We start from the raw sequence: 12,941 nt of genomic DNA, 5'->3' as shown, positions 1-12,941 counted from the left end.
TGGGGGATTTTAACTACATACCTTTGGGATTGCAGTGCAGCTTCTTGTCACTAGAGCTCCATAAACTAGATAGATAATCAAAACTATTATCTAGGCTATACACCAATGTAATATATTAGCTAGGTTATACACTAGAAACAAAAACAACAAGCACAGTGAAATGGCAAATGTTGTGTTATATATAATTTTATAGTAGAAGCAAAGAAAGAAACTTCAGTTGCTGTTACTGCTCTGTATACGTGTACTTCTTTGAGGATTAACCCTCTCACTTTGAAGATTTAGGGCCATGGCTTCATGAGACTGCCCAGTCATGTGGGCTCATGCTGTTTCCAAAGTGTCTATTCTACCATGTCATCTAGTGAGTAGTGTCAGTAGCCTTTAAAGCTTGTGAGCAACCATCTGAAATGCACCAGTTGGTGTCCTTGTGAGCAGCCGTCTGTGATACACATACCAGTTGGTGTACTTACGAGCAATCATCTGGGATACACGAAAGGTAAGCTCAGAGTAGGTTTAGACTTGGTGGCACATAACAACAACATGCATATTTTCAAAAACTCTGATGGTCTAGTGGGTAAGGCGTTGCACTATCAACCCAAAGCCAAGTGGTTTGGATCCACCAGCTTCTGTGAGGGAGAAAGCAGGGCAGTCTCTTCCCATCTGATTTCCAGCATCTGAAAGATCTATGATGAGTCAGTTCTGAATCCATGGCACTGATTGACTAACTGATACATATTTTCACCAGAAATTTAAAAAACAAACTTAATGTAATCTTTTCATCTCTAAACAAATTTAGACTATGTTAGTTTCCCTGTCTTAAAAAGGAGAAGTGGACTTGATCATGGCTTTGGATTTATACTCCTCATGCCTTTGGTCCTGGAATAAAAATCAGGGTTAGCATTTATCAAGTGTCATGCTGTGCCAGCCGCAGTAAGCTTGTAGAGATTGATTTTCTACATGGGAAAACTTGGCTAAGAGGCACTTCTGCACAAGGCCACACAGCTGCAATGATGGAGCCAGATCCAAACCAGAGCAAAGTTCATTTTTGTCACTGCCACATTCCAGAGTTAACACACTGTCGGTTATGTAGACATTCCATGGTAGACTCCCAATTGAGAACCTTCTAAAAAGTGTTGCCTTTGCTTTCAGTTCACAGAAGGCCCCTTGCTGGATGGGCTGTACTGGAAGATGCAGCCCAGCAACTCAACTGAAACTGACAACCAAAGCTTCATTTACTACGAGAACCTGCTCTTAGGCATACCACGCATACGGCAGCTCAGAGTCAGGAACGGATCCTGCTCCATCCCGCAGGACTTGAGAGATGAGATCAAAGAGTGCTACGATGTCTACTCCAGCAGCAGTGAAGACCGGGCACCATTTGGCCCTCGGAACGGAACTGCGTGAGTGTCTGCGGCTCCTGTTCTCTCATAAACGAGCATGCATCCCTCCTCCTCTGGTTCCTTCTGCGAGGACATGATGCTTTCAGTGACTCCTCAGTGCTTGAGTTTAAAGGCCTTGGCCAAAACCACACACCTTTGGGTTCTCAAGTTTTCTCTTCTGTTTTACCCCATTTCTATTCTACATATTTTTTTTAAAGGCTACATTGTGGGCCCCAAAAAGACATTATCTTCTTTGGGAAATTTCTTTTAAGGCGTTTGAACCTTATTTTCAGAGACCCAGTAATATTTTCCTCCAAGTCAAGAAGCTGAGCTGAATAGAGAGAGCTGAACTACAGGGTGTCAGAGAAGCCAGTTAGGACACTAAGTCACAAAGAACGTTAGCGTCAAGCCTTTACTCACTGTGAGAGTGGAAGCCAAAGACCCAGGGAACAGGGCCCAGGTCCACCATGTGTCCTCAAGTGGGTTGAAGTAGTCAGTGTCCCTCTCACTGTGGAGGGAACCGTAGTTTTATGGCTCTCAGGTGACCTGGGATGGGACACAGGTGGGAAAGCACTGAGTCAAACTAGGAGAATGATAGCAGAGCTCAAGATTTCACCGCCTCTCTCTCTCTCTCCCCTGATAAGGAGGCTTCAGCCTGTGTGGTCCAGAGCTGTCTGTAAGCTTGTTGTTATCTCTCTTAGATAATATAGATGACCTAAAGCTGACCCACCACCGGGTTTTTCAGAGGCAGTTAATTGCACAGGAGATTGCCCAGCCTTCTCCCACAGAGCACTTGGTGGCCTTGAACCACGTGTCTTTGGGATTGCAGTGCAGCTTCTTGCCACTAGGCCATCAGAGCTCCCTTGTGTGTCTGTGTGTGTGTGTGTGTGTGTGTGTGTGTGTGTGTGTGTGTGTGTGTGTATACACTTGAGCAACCACACGTAAAATCTTACACATTAAGGGAGAGTAATCATTATTTTTTAAATAATTGTAGCTATTATGAGGATATAGAAGAAACTTTCCAGGCATTTTAAGGTCAGTCCCTGTGGTCCAGAGCTGTCTGTAAGCTTACAGACCTCATTCTACTGGTTCATGTAGATCCCATCCGCAGAACTGAACCCCACAGCAGGACACAGGTTTGTTCACACAGGGGGACATACCTCTTCTATGCCAAAATTTTTGTTTCCCACCAGTGCACACTCTACTTTTAAATTTCAGATTCTATAGTGAACTGATTAAGAACAATCAGACAACTCTAGAGTAAAACTACTTCCTTCCCATACCAAAATCCACTAATGTTCAATCTCCTTATTTAAAATGGAGTAGTAGGTGTGTATAACTTACACACGTCCTCTAAATACTTTAAATCGTCTCTAGATTACATTAAAAAACCTAACACAATATAAAACTCAAACTCACTGCTGTCAAGTCTGAACCCACTCATAGCTGACCCTCCAGTGGGTTTTCTCAGACTGTGAATCACACTGGAGGAGATTGCCTGCCTTTCTCCTTCAGAGCCATTGGTGAATTTAAACAATCAGAGACACGCTTACTTTGTGATAGTAACACAATTCCCAACACACAGTACTACTAGAGCTCCCTAGTACAAAATGTTATTTTTACATATCATTGAGTCAGAAGCAACTCATAGCTAACCCTCCAGTGGGTTTTCAGAGATTGTAAATCACACAGGAAGAGATTACCCATCTCTCTCCCTTGGAGTAGCTGGTGGATTGGAACTGTGTGCCTTTTAGGTTGGCAGTGTAACTCCTTACCACAAAGTCAAAATTAATCCAACAATAAGAGAGCTCTGGTGGCCTAGTGGCAAGAAGCTGTGCTGCAATCCCAAAGGCAAGCAGTTTGAATCCACCTGATGCTCCGCGGAAAAGGAAAGGCAATCCTCTCCTGTGCCTGTCAGATCTGATTCCATGGTATAGAACAAGAAGAAGAAAAAATTTTTCCCAAAGTAATCCAACAATATAAAACAATGCTATATAATAATATATATAAGAGTACTTGATGCTCTTTCTTAGCTTTTAAGGGTTTACTTTTGCCTTCCTCACCCCCACCCTAAATACATGATTAGTTGAATTATAACTGATTTTTGTTTCTCACCTTTTTTCTAGTTCTCAAAAAGGTCCCCTAGTACCTTTTCAAGTATTTTTCTTTGTTTTGCATCTCTAATAGGAAATATTTATACAGCCACTGCTCTAATGTCACTACAGAGTAAGTGATTTCATGTATTGCCTCATCTACTCTTCACCAATTATGGGATAAGTAGTGTAATGTCAATTTTATAGCTGAAAAAAATTGCTGCTTGTTGACCCAAGATGTCACAGTTTCGTAAATGACCAAGTTGGGATTTAATCCTTTTTCCTGATCCCAAAACCCAATTACTCCTATGTTATTTGTTACTAATTATGTTGTTAAAATGTCAGCTTCTTGATGGTAGGGACTCCTCAGGCCATCCCAGATTCATGAATCCACAGACAGTCATACTAAGATTTATTACAGCTAAGATTTATTACAGTGGAAACAAAGTCAGCAGAGAAGAAGACTTAGGACAGCGACCAGAGGAAACCAGACATGAGCTTCCAGGAGTCCTCTCCCAGTGGGGTCACAGGATGACAGCAACTTGTGACAGTGTTACCTACCACGAAGCTCGTTAGAGACTTAGCACCCAACATTTTTTTATTGAGGGCTTGATCATGTGGGCATGCTCCACCGGGCACTCAGTGTGTGCACAGATAGTTTAGGCTTAAGGGTGAACCACTCTTAAGCTGTTGGGAAAAGTTTTCTATCCATGTAGAACGTTGTCATTCAGGTTCCTGAATGCCAAGCTGAGTCCATCCTGCAAGTAGGCCTTTTTGGAGGCAGCCATCTCTACCCGGCTGTGTCACCTCTGTTTTGTACTTGGCTGTTCTTCTCACCATTCCAGCCTCTTCCTGCTCCCACTGGAGCGTAAACTGTTCTGTGTTTCCAAGATCCTTTCTCTTTGCGGACTTTTTCATCCTTACCCTTTACAGTCTGACCACAGTCCACTTGTCAACCTTTTCTTCATTGAAAGACAGCTTGAGTGCTCGCTTCGGCAGCACATATACTAAAATTGGAACGAAAGACAACTTGAACACTGGGCAGCTTTTCTGGGCGTGCTTGCAGTGCCGTCTTGCAAGTCCTCATTCTACACACTTCCCTCACCCTGGTCCATTACAGCTTCTCCCCAGCATCTCCTCTGACCCACCTCTCCCACTGCTAGACTTAACAGATAAAGATACTTCTCTTTTTGACTGCTGTGCAATTTCTATCTTTTTTTTGTTGTTGTTCTTATCATCATCCACCTCATATTTTACTTAATTTCATTATAACTTTCTCTTACAATTTATTATAAATTGAGGAAAGGGCTCTTGATTCATTTTTATGCCCCTTTTGGTGCCGAAGAACCATCCTCTATCAAAGATTATCCTCTGAAAATGTTGTAGTGGTGGTGGTGGTGCTGGTGGTGTACCATAGAGTCAGAACCAACCAGTAGCATGGGAGGAGATTACCCATCTTTCTCCCCTGATCAGCCGGTGAATTTGACTTGTGTGCCGTAGAGATTGCAGCGCAACTTCTTTCCACTAGGCCACCAGAGCTCCCTCTGAAAATACTAGTGGATTGAATTCCCAGGTATTGTGTAAGATCTTATTTGATTCAATGACAGACAATGGAACTTTATAAACCTGCACCCTTTTTTGGCTGCGTTTTGCTTTTGGCACTTTGAGTCATCTGAAAACAGTTACCCCAGGGAATAAACTAAGTGCTAAGAGCACTGTCTTAGAGACCCACAGCCCTGCTGTAAATTCCTGGCTGTGCACAGTTCAGTCTTTGGAACAAAGTTCACTGTACTAAGCCTCAAGGCTCTCATTCCTGAAATGGGATTAACAGCTGTATGAGATCAATGAATAAGCACTTGGAACACACCATGACAGGCTCATTACCTAGCCTGATAAAACTTGCAGTTATTTATGACATACTTTACCAGGGCCTAGATGTCTTTGTAGTTACTCTAAGTGCTTTGACTGATTCTACTTGTTTATTTTCACTTTGTTTCCAATTAGTTGGATCTACACAAGCGAAAAAGATTTGAATGGGAGTAGCTACTGGGGCATGATTACAACTTACAGTGGAGCTGGCTACTACCTGGATTTGTCAAGAACCAGAGAGGAAACAGCTTCCCAGATCGCTAGCCTCAAGAGAAATGGCTGGCTGGACCGAGGGACCAGGGCCACCTTCATTGACTTTTCTGTGTACAATGCCAACGTGAACCTGTTCTGTGTAGCCAGGTGTGTGCTGAGGGCAATGCCCTCCCATTTCTGTGTGGCTGTCTGAACATCCTGTTGTAGAGACAGGCTAGCAAACCCTCCCCTGCATTCAGTTGGTTAAAGGGAGAAGCCAAGGATTAGGGCTGACAGAGGAGCTATAAACCCAGGGTTTGGTGGGGTAGTGATATTTAGGTTTGGGAGGTATTCAGAGCCTATAATTTACTGAAATGGAGGGAACTTAAAGTCTGTTCCACTTTTTTTTCCATGTCAGAACCTTTCTGAAAGAAACGTCTTTTTCTGCCTCTAGTTTTAACCACTTTGAAGACAGTCAGTTCTATGTGCTTCTCACTAAGAACCCCAATCCTTAAATCTTGCCTTATTTCCCCGAGGGTCCCACTCTTAGTTGATGTCCAGATGGTTAGCCTAGCACTGTCACAGATCCTCATAGGCTGTGGCTGATAGGAGGAGATATTCAGGTACCTGCTTATGCTTAAGACTTAACACAGGCCTGGAAAGTCCTTCCCACAGTCCTATCATGCTGTTATGATGGCCACTCTGTGGAAGACAGACGTCCCACCTCACTGGCTTATCTGAGGCCTCATTCATTCATTTATTCATCCATCCATTCATTCTATAATCATTTATGGGACACCTCAGATGTTCCCAGGACTGTTCTAGACTTATACGTGAATGAACAGAGCAATGAACTCTACTCTTGAAAAACTTGTCTTCCACTAGGGAAGATGATAATAAACAAAATCTAAAAACATCTCTTAGGTTAGAAAGTAACAGAGCATCCCTGGGAGACATAAATGGTTAAGTGCTGGAATGCTAGTTAGAAGGATGGTGGTTCAAGACCACCCAGGCACCTCAGAAGGCAAGCCATCTGGTCTGTTTCTGAAAGATCATAGTCTTAAAAACCCTGTAGGGCAGTTCCCTGCCCAGGTAAACGTGTCATGAGTCAAAAGCAACTTAGCGGCACCTGATAACAGAAGGGTAGCAAGTGCTGTTAAGAAAGAGAAATAGCAGAGCAGACCCAAAGGGGATTAGCATTCACTCACTTTAATCCCTCTGTTAAATGTGGTAGCGCACTCACATAATACCACCATGGATTATGTGCACGTGTACGCATTTCCATAAAAGATAAAGCGGATTAAGTCTCATGCTATCCTTATTTTGCCATCATTTCTTAAGGGAAACTCAAGTCTGCTTTGCCAGGCTAGTTGACTTTTTCCTATCCTTGTTGCTAAAAGCCGTTGCATAAAATAAAATCACCTTAAATCATACTACTCAGTACTAGAGGTCAATGAAAATCTGTTGCAACTATTACTTTTTCTCATGGGCCCAGTGAAGACAGGGGCATAAAAATTGGCAGGTGACACTGATTGACATTTAAGTAAACATCTATTTCTAGAAAAAGGTCTAGAATATTTCTTTCACTTCCTCCCTGTACACTGTTAACGAAGGCCATTGTTTCATTACTCAGCACTGTTTTCTGTACTTCTGTAAATGGTTGAGAGATGCAGGGGCTGAATAGGACTGAGAGTGAAGGCTTTGCACATAGAGCAAGTACCTTCCTCTTTGGAATTCATGCTAACTGCTGTCTCTGATTGTATTGCTGACTTTTTGGATTCTTGGCCCTACTTTCCAACATTTCACATTTGGAAAAGAAAAAAAAAACCCTCCAGAGAATAGACAAAAAATAGGGAAGAAGAAATTCTTCGACCTGCTCTAATTTGCCATAGTTAATGTCTTGATTCTTGCACATGTTTGGGCCCTAGATGTTCATTATCTAGATTGGGCTGCTCATGCCTAGTCATGGGAGAACCCAAGCTGATGGAAGATCTTAAAAAGACCTAAAATTAAGGAGCTAGAAATCCTATTTGACACATACTCAGTGGAAATCCGTAAAGAAAAATTCTCATTTCAAAGTGGTAAATCAGTCCCATCAATTTGAATGTGGAAAATACATACTATGTCAGACTACCAGATATTTCTTGAGTGTGCATTAACAGTTAACCTCTGGAAGGTACCTCTCAGCAAGGTAAATAAACTATTCAGTGCTTATGACTGAGTGAAAGACACAGTCACTTCTTTGTGTGTGTGTGTGTGTGTGTGTGTGTGTATACATGCAAAGTACATCTGCTCCTCATACATGTTTTGGGTGAATGATTTTTCTTTATGCTCTTTGTTTTGCCAAGTATGCTTTGTATTTATTAGAAGTCCTGAAAAGCATATTTGTTAATTGGCTTCTACTTCTTAAAAAACTTTCTTTTTTTTTATTTTTTATTTTTAAAAAAAAAGAAAGTATGTAGTAACATTATGAGCAGCTTAAATACCAGAATGGTAGAGGGGAGAGTGAGGAGGAAGTAATCCTTTGATCTGGGCGTGGGGGGGAGTCTTGTTCCTTTGATGACAGATTTCTCTAAGTATGGAATTCCAAAGCATTCTGCAGCTAATTTAGGGTGACTTATGGCAGTTTTATTACCTTAGAATGCAGGGGCAGAATAGATTAATATCTTTTCCTGGTTGCACCCACTTGCTGTTTTAATTGGTTCTTATTGTATTGCAGGTTGTTGGTTGAATTCCCAGCCACAGGTGGTGTGATCACATCCTGGCAATTTCAGCCTGTGAAGCTGATCCGATATATAACAACTTTTGATTACTTCCTGGCAGCCTGTGAGATTATCTTTTGTTTCTTTATACTTTACTATGTGGTGGAAGAGATATTGGAAATTCGCATTCACAAGCTACAGTATTTCAGGAGTTTCTGGAATTGTCTGGATGTTGTGATCATTGTGGTAGGTTTGAAAATAATATTAAAGCTGTGCTTGGTTGTAAAACCATGTGATTTCCTAACCTTTGTGGATCGCAGTTTTCTTTTTAAAGATCCATAAATTTTTGCCTTACTGATTTTATGTTAAAAGGAAACACAACATTGGTTACATTGTTGTTGTTATGTGCTTGCGACTCATAACAACCCTATGTGCAATAGCCCTGAAACCTGCTCTAGCCTGTGCCAACCTTATTGTCTCTGACACACCTATCCTTATTATCCCAGTCACTGAATCAATCTATCTCTTCGAGGGTCTTCCTCTCTTGCACTGTCCCTCCACCCTCCCAAGTGTGACGTTCCTTTCCAAGGACTGGTCCCTCTTTGCAGCATGCCCAAAGTATGTCAGACAAACCTCAGAATCCTTGCCTCACGTAGGAGAAAAAAATCTACTTGCCTCCTAGCTGGCCCCTTGCAGAACAAACATCCATCAAATCAAACAATGATATCAACTTTGGTTACTTCACAAAATAGAAATAACTTTGTAATACTCTGTTAGTGTAGGATCAATGTCTCCTGTCTGGAAAATAAATATCAGAGCTTGGCATCAACATCTGTGTAGCAGCTGAAGACTGTTATTTTGTGGCAACATTTAATTACATTGACACAAAGACAAGTTTATTAAGTTTAAAATAGTACATGATTTTCAATCTTTCATTTTCAGTTTGCACAATCACCCCTCTCTTCAAGTCCTCGAGGTGATGGTTTTGCATTTCGGTTTGTTGGTTTTGATTATTATTTTAATCTATGACCTTTATTTTTTTGGCTTATATCCAAATTAATTTTTTAAAATACTAATTTTTTTCCAGTTGGAAAATTTATGTTTATTATTAAGGGTCCAGTTAAAAAATAAGAATTATTGAATAACTAATTGTTAAAATATTTCACTAGCATAATGCTTTAAGAGGAGGCAATTTCAAAGTTCGGAGTTTGGCTAGTGGCAAAACCCAGTGCTTCTTAATAACTTCCAGCCTCAGTGCCTTGACCTGGCTGTTTCCTCTACTTTGAAGGTTCTTCTCTCTCTGCTTATTGCATGGGTGGCCGTTTCTTCCTTCCTTTCTTTCTTCCATTCTTTCTTTTTTTTGTGATTTTAGCAAAAGTTTACGGAAAAGTTAGATTTTCATTCATTCATTGTTGCACATTTTCCTCCCTACCTCCCACCAGTTCACTTTTTAAAGAAAAAAATAAATTTCTTGTTGCATAACTTCTTCCCGCGACCTTCTCCAGTAAACTTTTCAGTATACCTCTTATTTTGAACTATTGTTATATAAATAATGCCTAATCATGTTTTAAATAGTTCTTCATCTCTTCTAGTGCAGTGTTATTTATTCCCTGTTTTCTTAGTTTCACCCCAAATCCCAAGTCTGTTTTATTACAGTGATGTTATACAGTGTTTGTCCTTTGATTGAGGATCTTCCTGTTTTTCTTTGACACTCCACCTTTCTGATTGTGATGTCCCTCTCCAAGGACTAATCTCTCCTAATAATATGCCAGAATATTCGAGATGAAGCCCCACCATCCTTGCCTCCAGAGAGCATACTGGCTACACTCTTTCCAAGATGTGTCTGTCTGTTTTTTTGGCAGTCCATGGGCTAGTCAACACTCTTCTCCGAAGCCACAATTCAAAGGCATCAATTCTTCTGTTATCCTTAGTCATTATCCAGCTCTCAGAGACATAGCAAGTGATTGAAAAGACCTTAGCCTGAATCAGGCATAACTTCAAACTGACATCATTGTTTCTCAGTCCTTTGGAGAGGTCACTGACAGCAGACTTTCCCAGTGCAGTACATCTCCTGATCTTCTGACTGCTGATACCAAGTGGATTGTGGATTCAAGTAGGATGAAATCATTGACCATTTCAGTCTTTTCTCCATCTGTCATGATGTTGCCCAATGATCCAGTACTGGGGACTTTTGTCTTCTTGTTGTTGAGTGCAATCCATATTGAAGGCTATGTATTTGATCTTACAGAGCAAACAAGTTCTACTTACTTTCAACAAGCAAGCTGTGCCTTCTTTATAACAAAGGTTGTTGATGAGTCTTCCTCCAATCCTAATGCCATATTCAGCTTCTCGAATAATGTGTTCAGTATACAGATTGAACAGGCATGGAAAAAGGATACAGCCCTGATGCACACCTTTCCTGATTTTAAATGCAGTGTTCCATTGCTCTGTTCGGATAAAGTTCTTGATTGAGATATAGGTTTCATATGATAATAATTGTTCTGAGAGTCCCATTCTTCCTAGTCTTAGCCATAGTTTATTATCTTCCACACAGTCAAATGCCTTTGCATAGTCAATAAAACACAAAACAGCATTCTTTTGATACTCTCTGCCTCCTTTAAGCTCAGTTTGAACTTCTGGCAGTTCCCTGTCAATATACTGTTCTAGTTAGTTTTGTATGATCTTCAGTGATATTTTGCTTACATGTGATTGTAATGATACGGTTCTATAATTTCCACATTCTTATCATCCTTCTTTAGTATGGGAACAACAAAAACTATATATGTTGTTGTGTGCTGTCAAGTCACCTGTGACTCATAGCAACCCTATGTAAAACAGCCCTAAACCCTGCTCTGTCTTATGCCAATCTTACTGTCTCCAACACATCTACCCCCATAACCCCAGTCACTGAATCCATCCATCTCATCGAGGGTTTTCCTCTCCTGCTTTGTCCCTCCACCCTCCCATGCATGATGTCCCTCTTCAAGGATTGGTCTTTCCTTGCAACATGTCCAAAGTATGTCAGACAAAGCTTCAGAATCCTTGCCTCCAAGGAGCAGCATGGTTTCACCCTCTCCAGAATGAATTTGTTCTCCTAGCAGTCCCTGATACAGTCTACACTATTCTCTATTGCCACAGCTGAAAGGCATCAATTCTCCTATCATTCCTAGTCATTGTCTAGCTTTCTGATGCATAGCAAGTAATTGCAAAAATCATGGCCTCTATCAAGTGCACCTTAGTCTGCAGACTGACATCATTGCTCTTTAGTACTTTGGAGAAGTCTCTGACAGCAGACTTTTCTCAATGCAATTCGTCTTCTCATTTTCTGGCTGTTGGTGTCAAAAGTGTTATTTGTGGAGCCAAGCAAACTAAAGCTGTTAACAATCTCAGTCTCCTCACCATCTATCATGATGCTGCCAATCGGCCCAGTGGTGAGAATCTGTTTTCTTGATGTTGAACTTCAATCCGTATTGAAAGCTGCAGTCCTTCATCGACTGCAAGCACTTCAGGTCCTCCTCAGTCTCAGCAAGCAGGGTTGTGCCATCTGCATACACACACACACACACACACACACACACACACACACATCTCTTCCAATCAGTCGGTCAGATAACAGGCATAATTTCTTGACCAAATTTCCAACAAAATTTCTTGGCATAGATGGGTAAGCATATCCAGAGCTGTTATTTGAAACCTGTCAATTGGTATTCCATTGATTTTTGGTGCATTGTGTTTTGCCAATGCCTTTAGTATAACTTGAACTACTTCTTTTATTACAATTGTCTCTTGTTCATAGGGTATTTCCTGAAGTTTTGCAGTGCCAATCAGTTCTTTTTGGTACAGTGTTTCTGGATTTTCCTTCCGTCTTTGTTGCTCCCTAGATAATTTGACAGTTTTGCCCATTGCACCTCTCAGTGTGGCAACTCGAGGCTTGAGTTTGTTTTCCAATTCTTTCAACTGTAGAAATGTCAGATGTATACTTCCCTTTTTATTTCCAACTCCAGTTGCACAGTCAGTTAAAATATTTTGTTTTATCTTCTCAAGCTGCCCTTAGGAATCTTCTGTTCAGCTCTTTTACACTAGCATTTTGTGGCTTTGTTTTGGCTTTTTGGTGCTCTACTGCAATTTTTAGAGTTTCCTCTCTCATCTCTTCTGGTCTTTTCTTCTTCTGTCCTTGTAACAACCTTTTGCTATCTTCGTGAGTTATATCATTGATGCCATAGCATGACTAATCTAATCTTTGATCATTTGTGTTCAGTGCCTCAAACCTATTTTGGATGTGATTTTTAAGTTCAGGTTTGGCAGACTCAAGATCGTACTTTGGTTCCTGTGGACTTGTTTTAAGTTTCTTCAGCTTCAGTTTGAATGTGCACCTGTGTAATTAGTGGTCTGTTCCACAGTCAGCACCTGTCCTGATTTGACTGCTGATACATTGAGCTTCTCTAACGTTTCTTGCCAGCGATGTAGTCAGTCTAATTCCTTTGAAGTCCATCAGGTTAGGTCCATGTGTAAAGATGCCTTTTGTATTTCTAAAAAAGGTATTTGTGATGAACAGATCATTGAACATATACAATTCAATATCCAGCTTCATCTCTGTCTCTAAGACTGTATTTCTCCCAGAGGTGCACGGTTCGAATCCACCAGATGCTCTGCCGGGGAAGGAGGGACAATCTCCTCCTGTACCAGTCAGATCTGATTTGACGGTACAC

The 12,941-nt window shown here is 41.0% G+C and overlaps 1 protein-coding gene across 1 annotated transcript in view; it reads left to right on the top strand.

Annotated features, from left to right (window-relative positions):
* Nucleotides 1-12,941, top strand: part of PKD2 (polycystic kidney disease 2 (autosomal dominant)) — a gene marked incomplete at its 3' end in the record, with an annotated part of 67,129 nt that overhangs the window by 45,052 nt on the left and 9,136 nt on the right. Inside the window, exons 4-6 of the mRNA XM_006885311.1 lie at nucleotides 1,147-1,397; nucleotides 5,474-5,698; nucleotides 8,250-8,478. Coding sequence (XP_006885373.1) covers nucleotides 1,147-1,397; nucleotides 5,474-5,698; nucleotides 8,250-8,478 — 705 coding nt within the window. The remainder of the gene's footprint in view (nucleotides 1-1,146; nucleotides 1,398-5,473; nucleotides 5,699-8,249; nucleotides 8,479-12,941) is intronic.

This window comes from Elephantulus edwardii, unplaced genomic scaffold (genome assembly GCF_000299155.1).
Source record: "Elephantulus edwardii isolate Elephantulus edwardi_28Jun2011 unplaced genomic scaffold, EleEdw1.0 scaffold00042, whole genome shotgun sequence".
Classification (NCBI taxonomy): Eukaryota; Metazoa; Chordata; class Mammalia; order Macroscelidea; family Macroscelididae; genus Elephantulus; species Elephantulus edwardii.
This window is presented reverse-complemented; position numbering and strand designations above follow the sequence as displayed.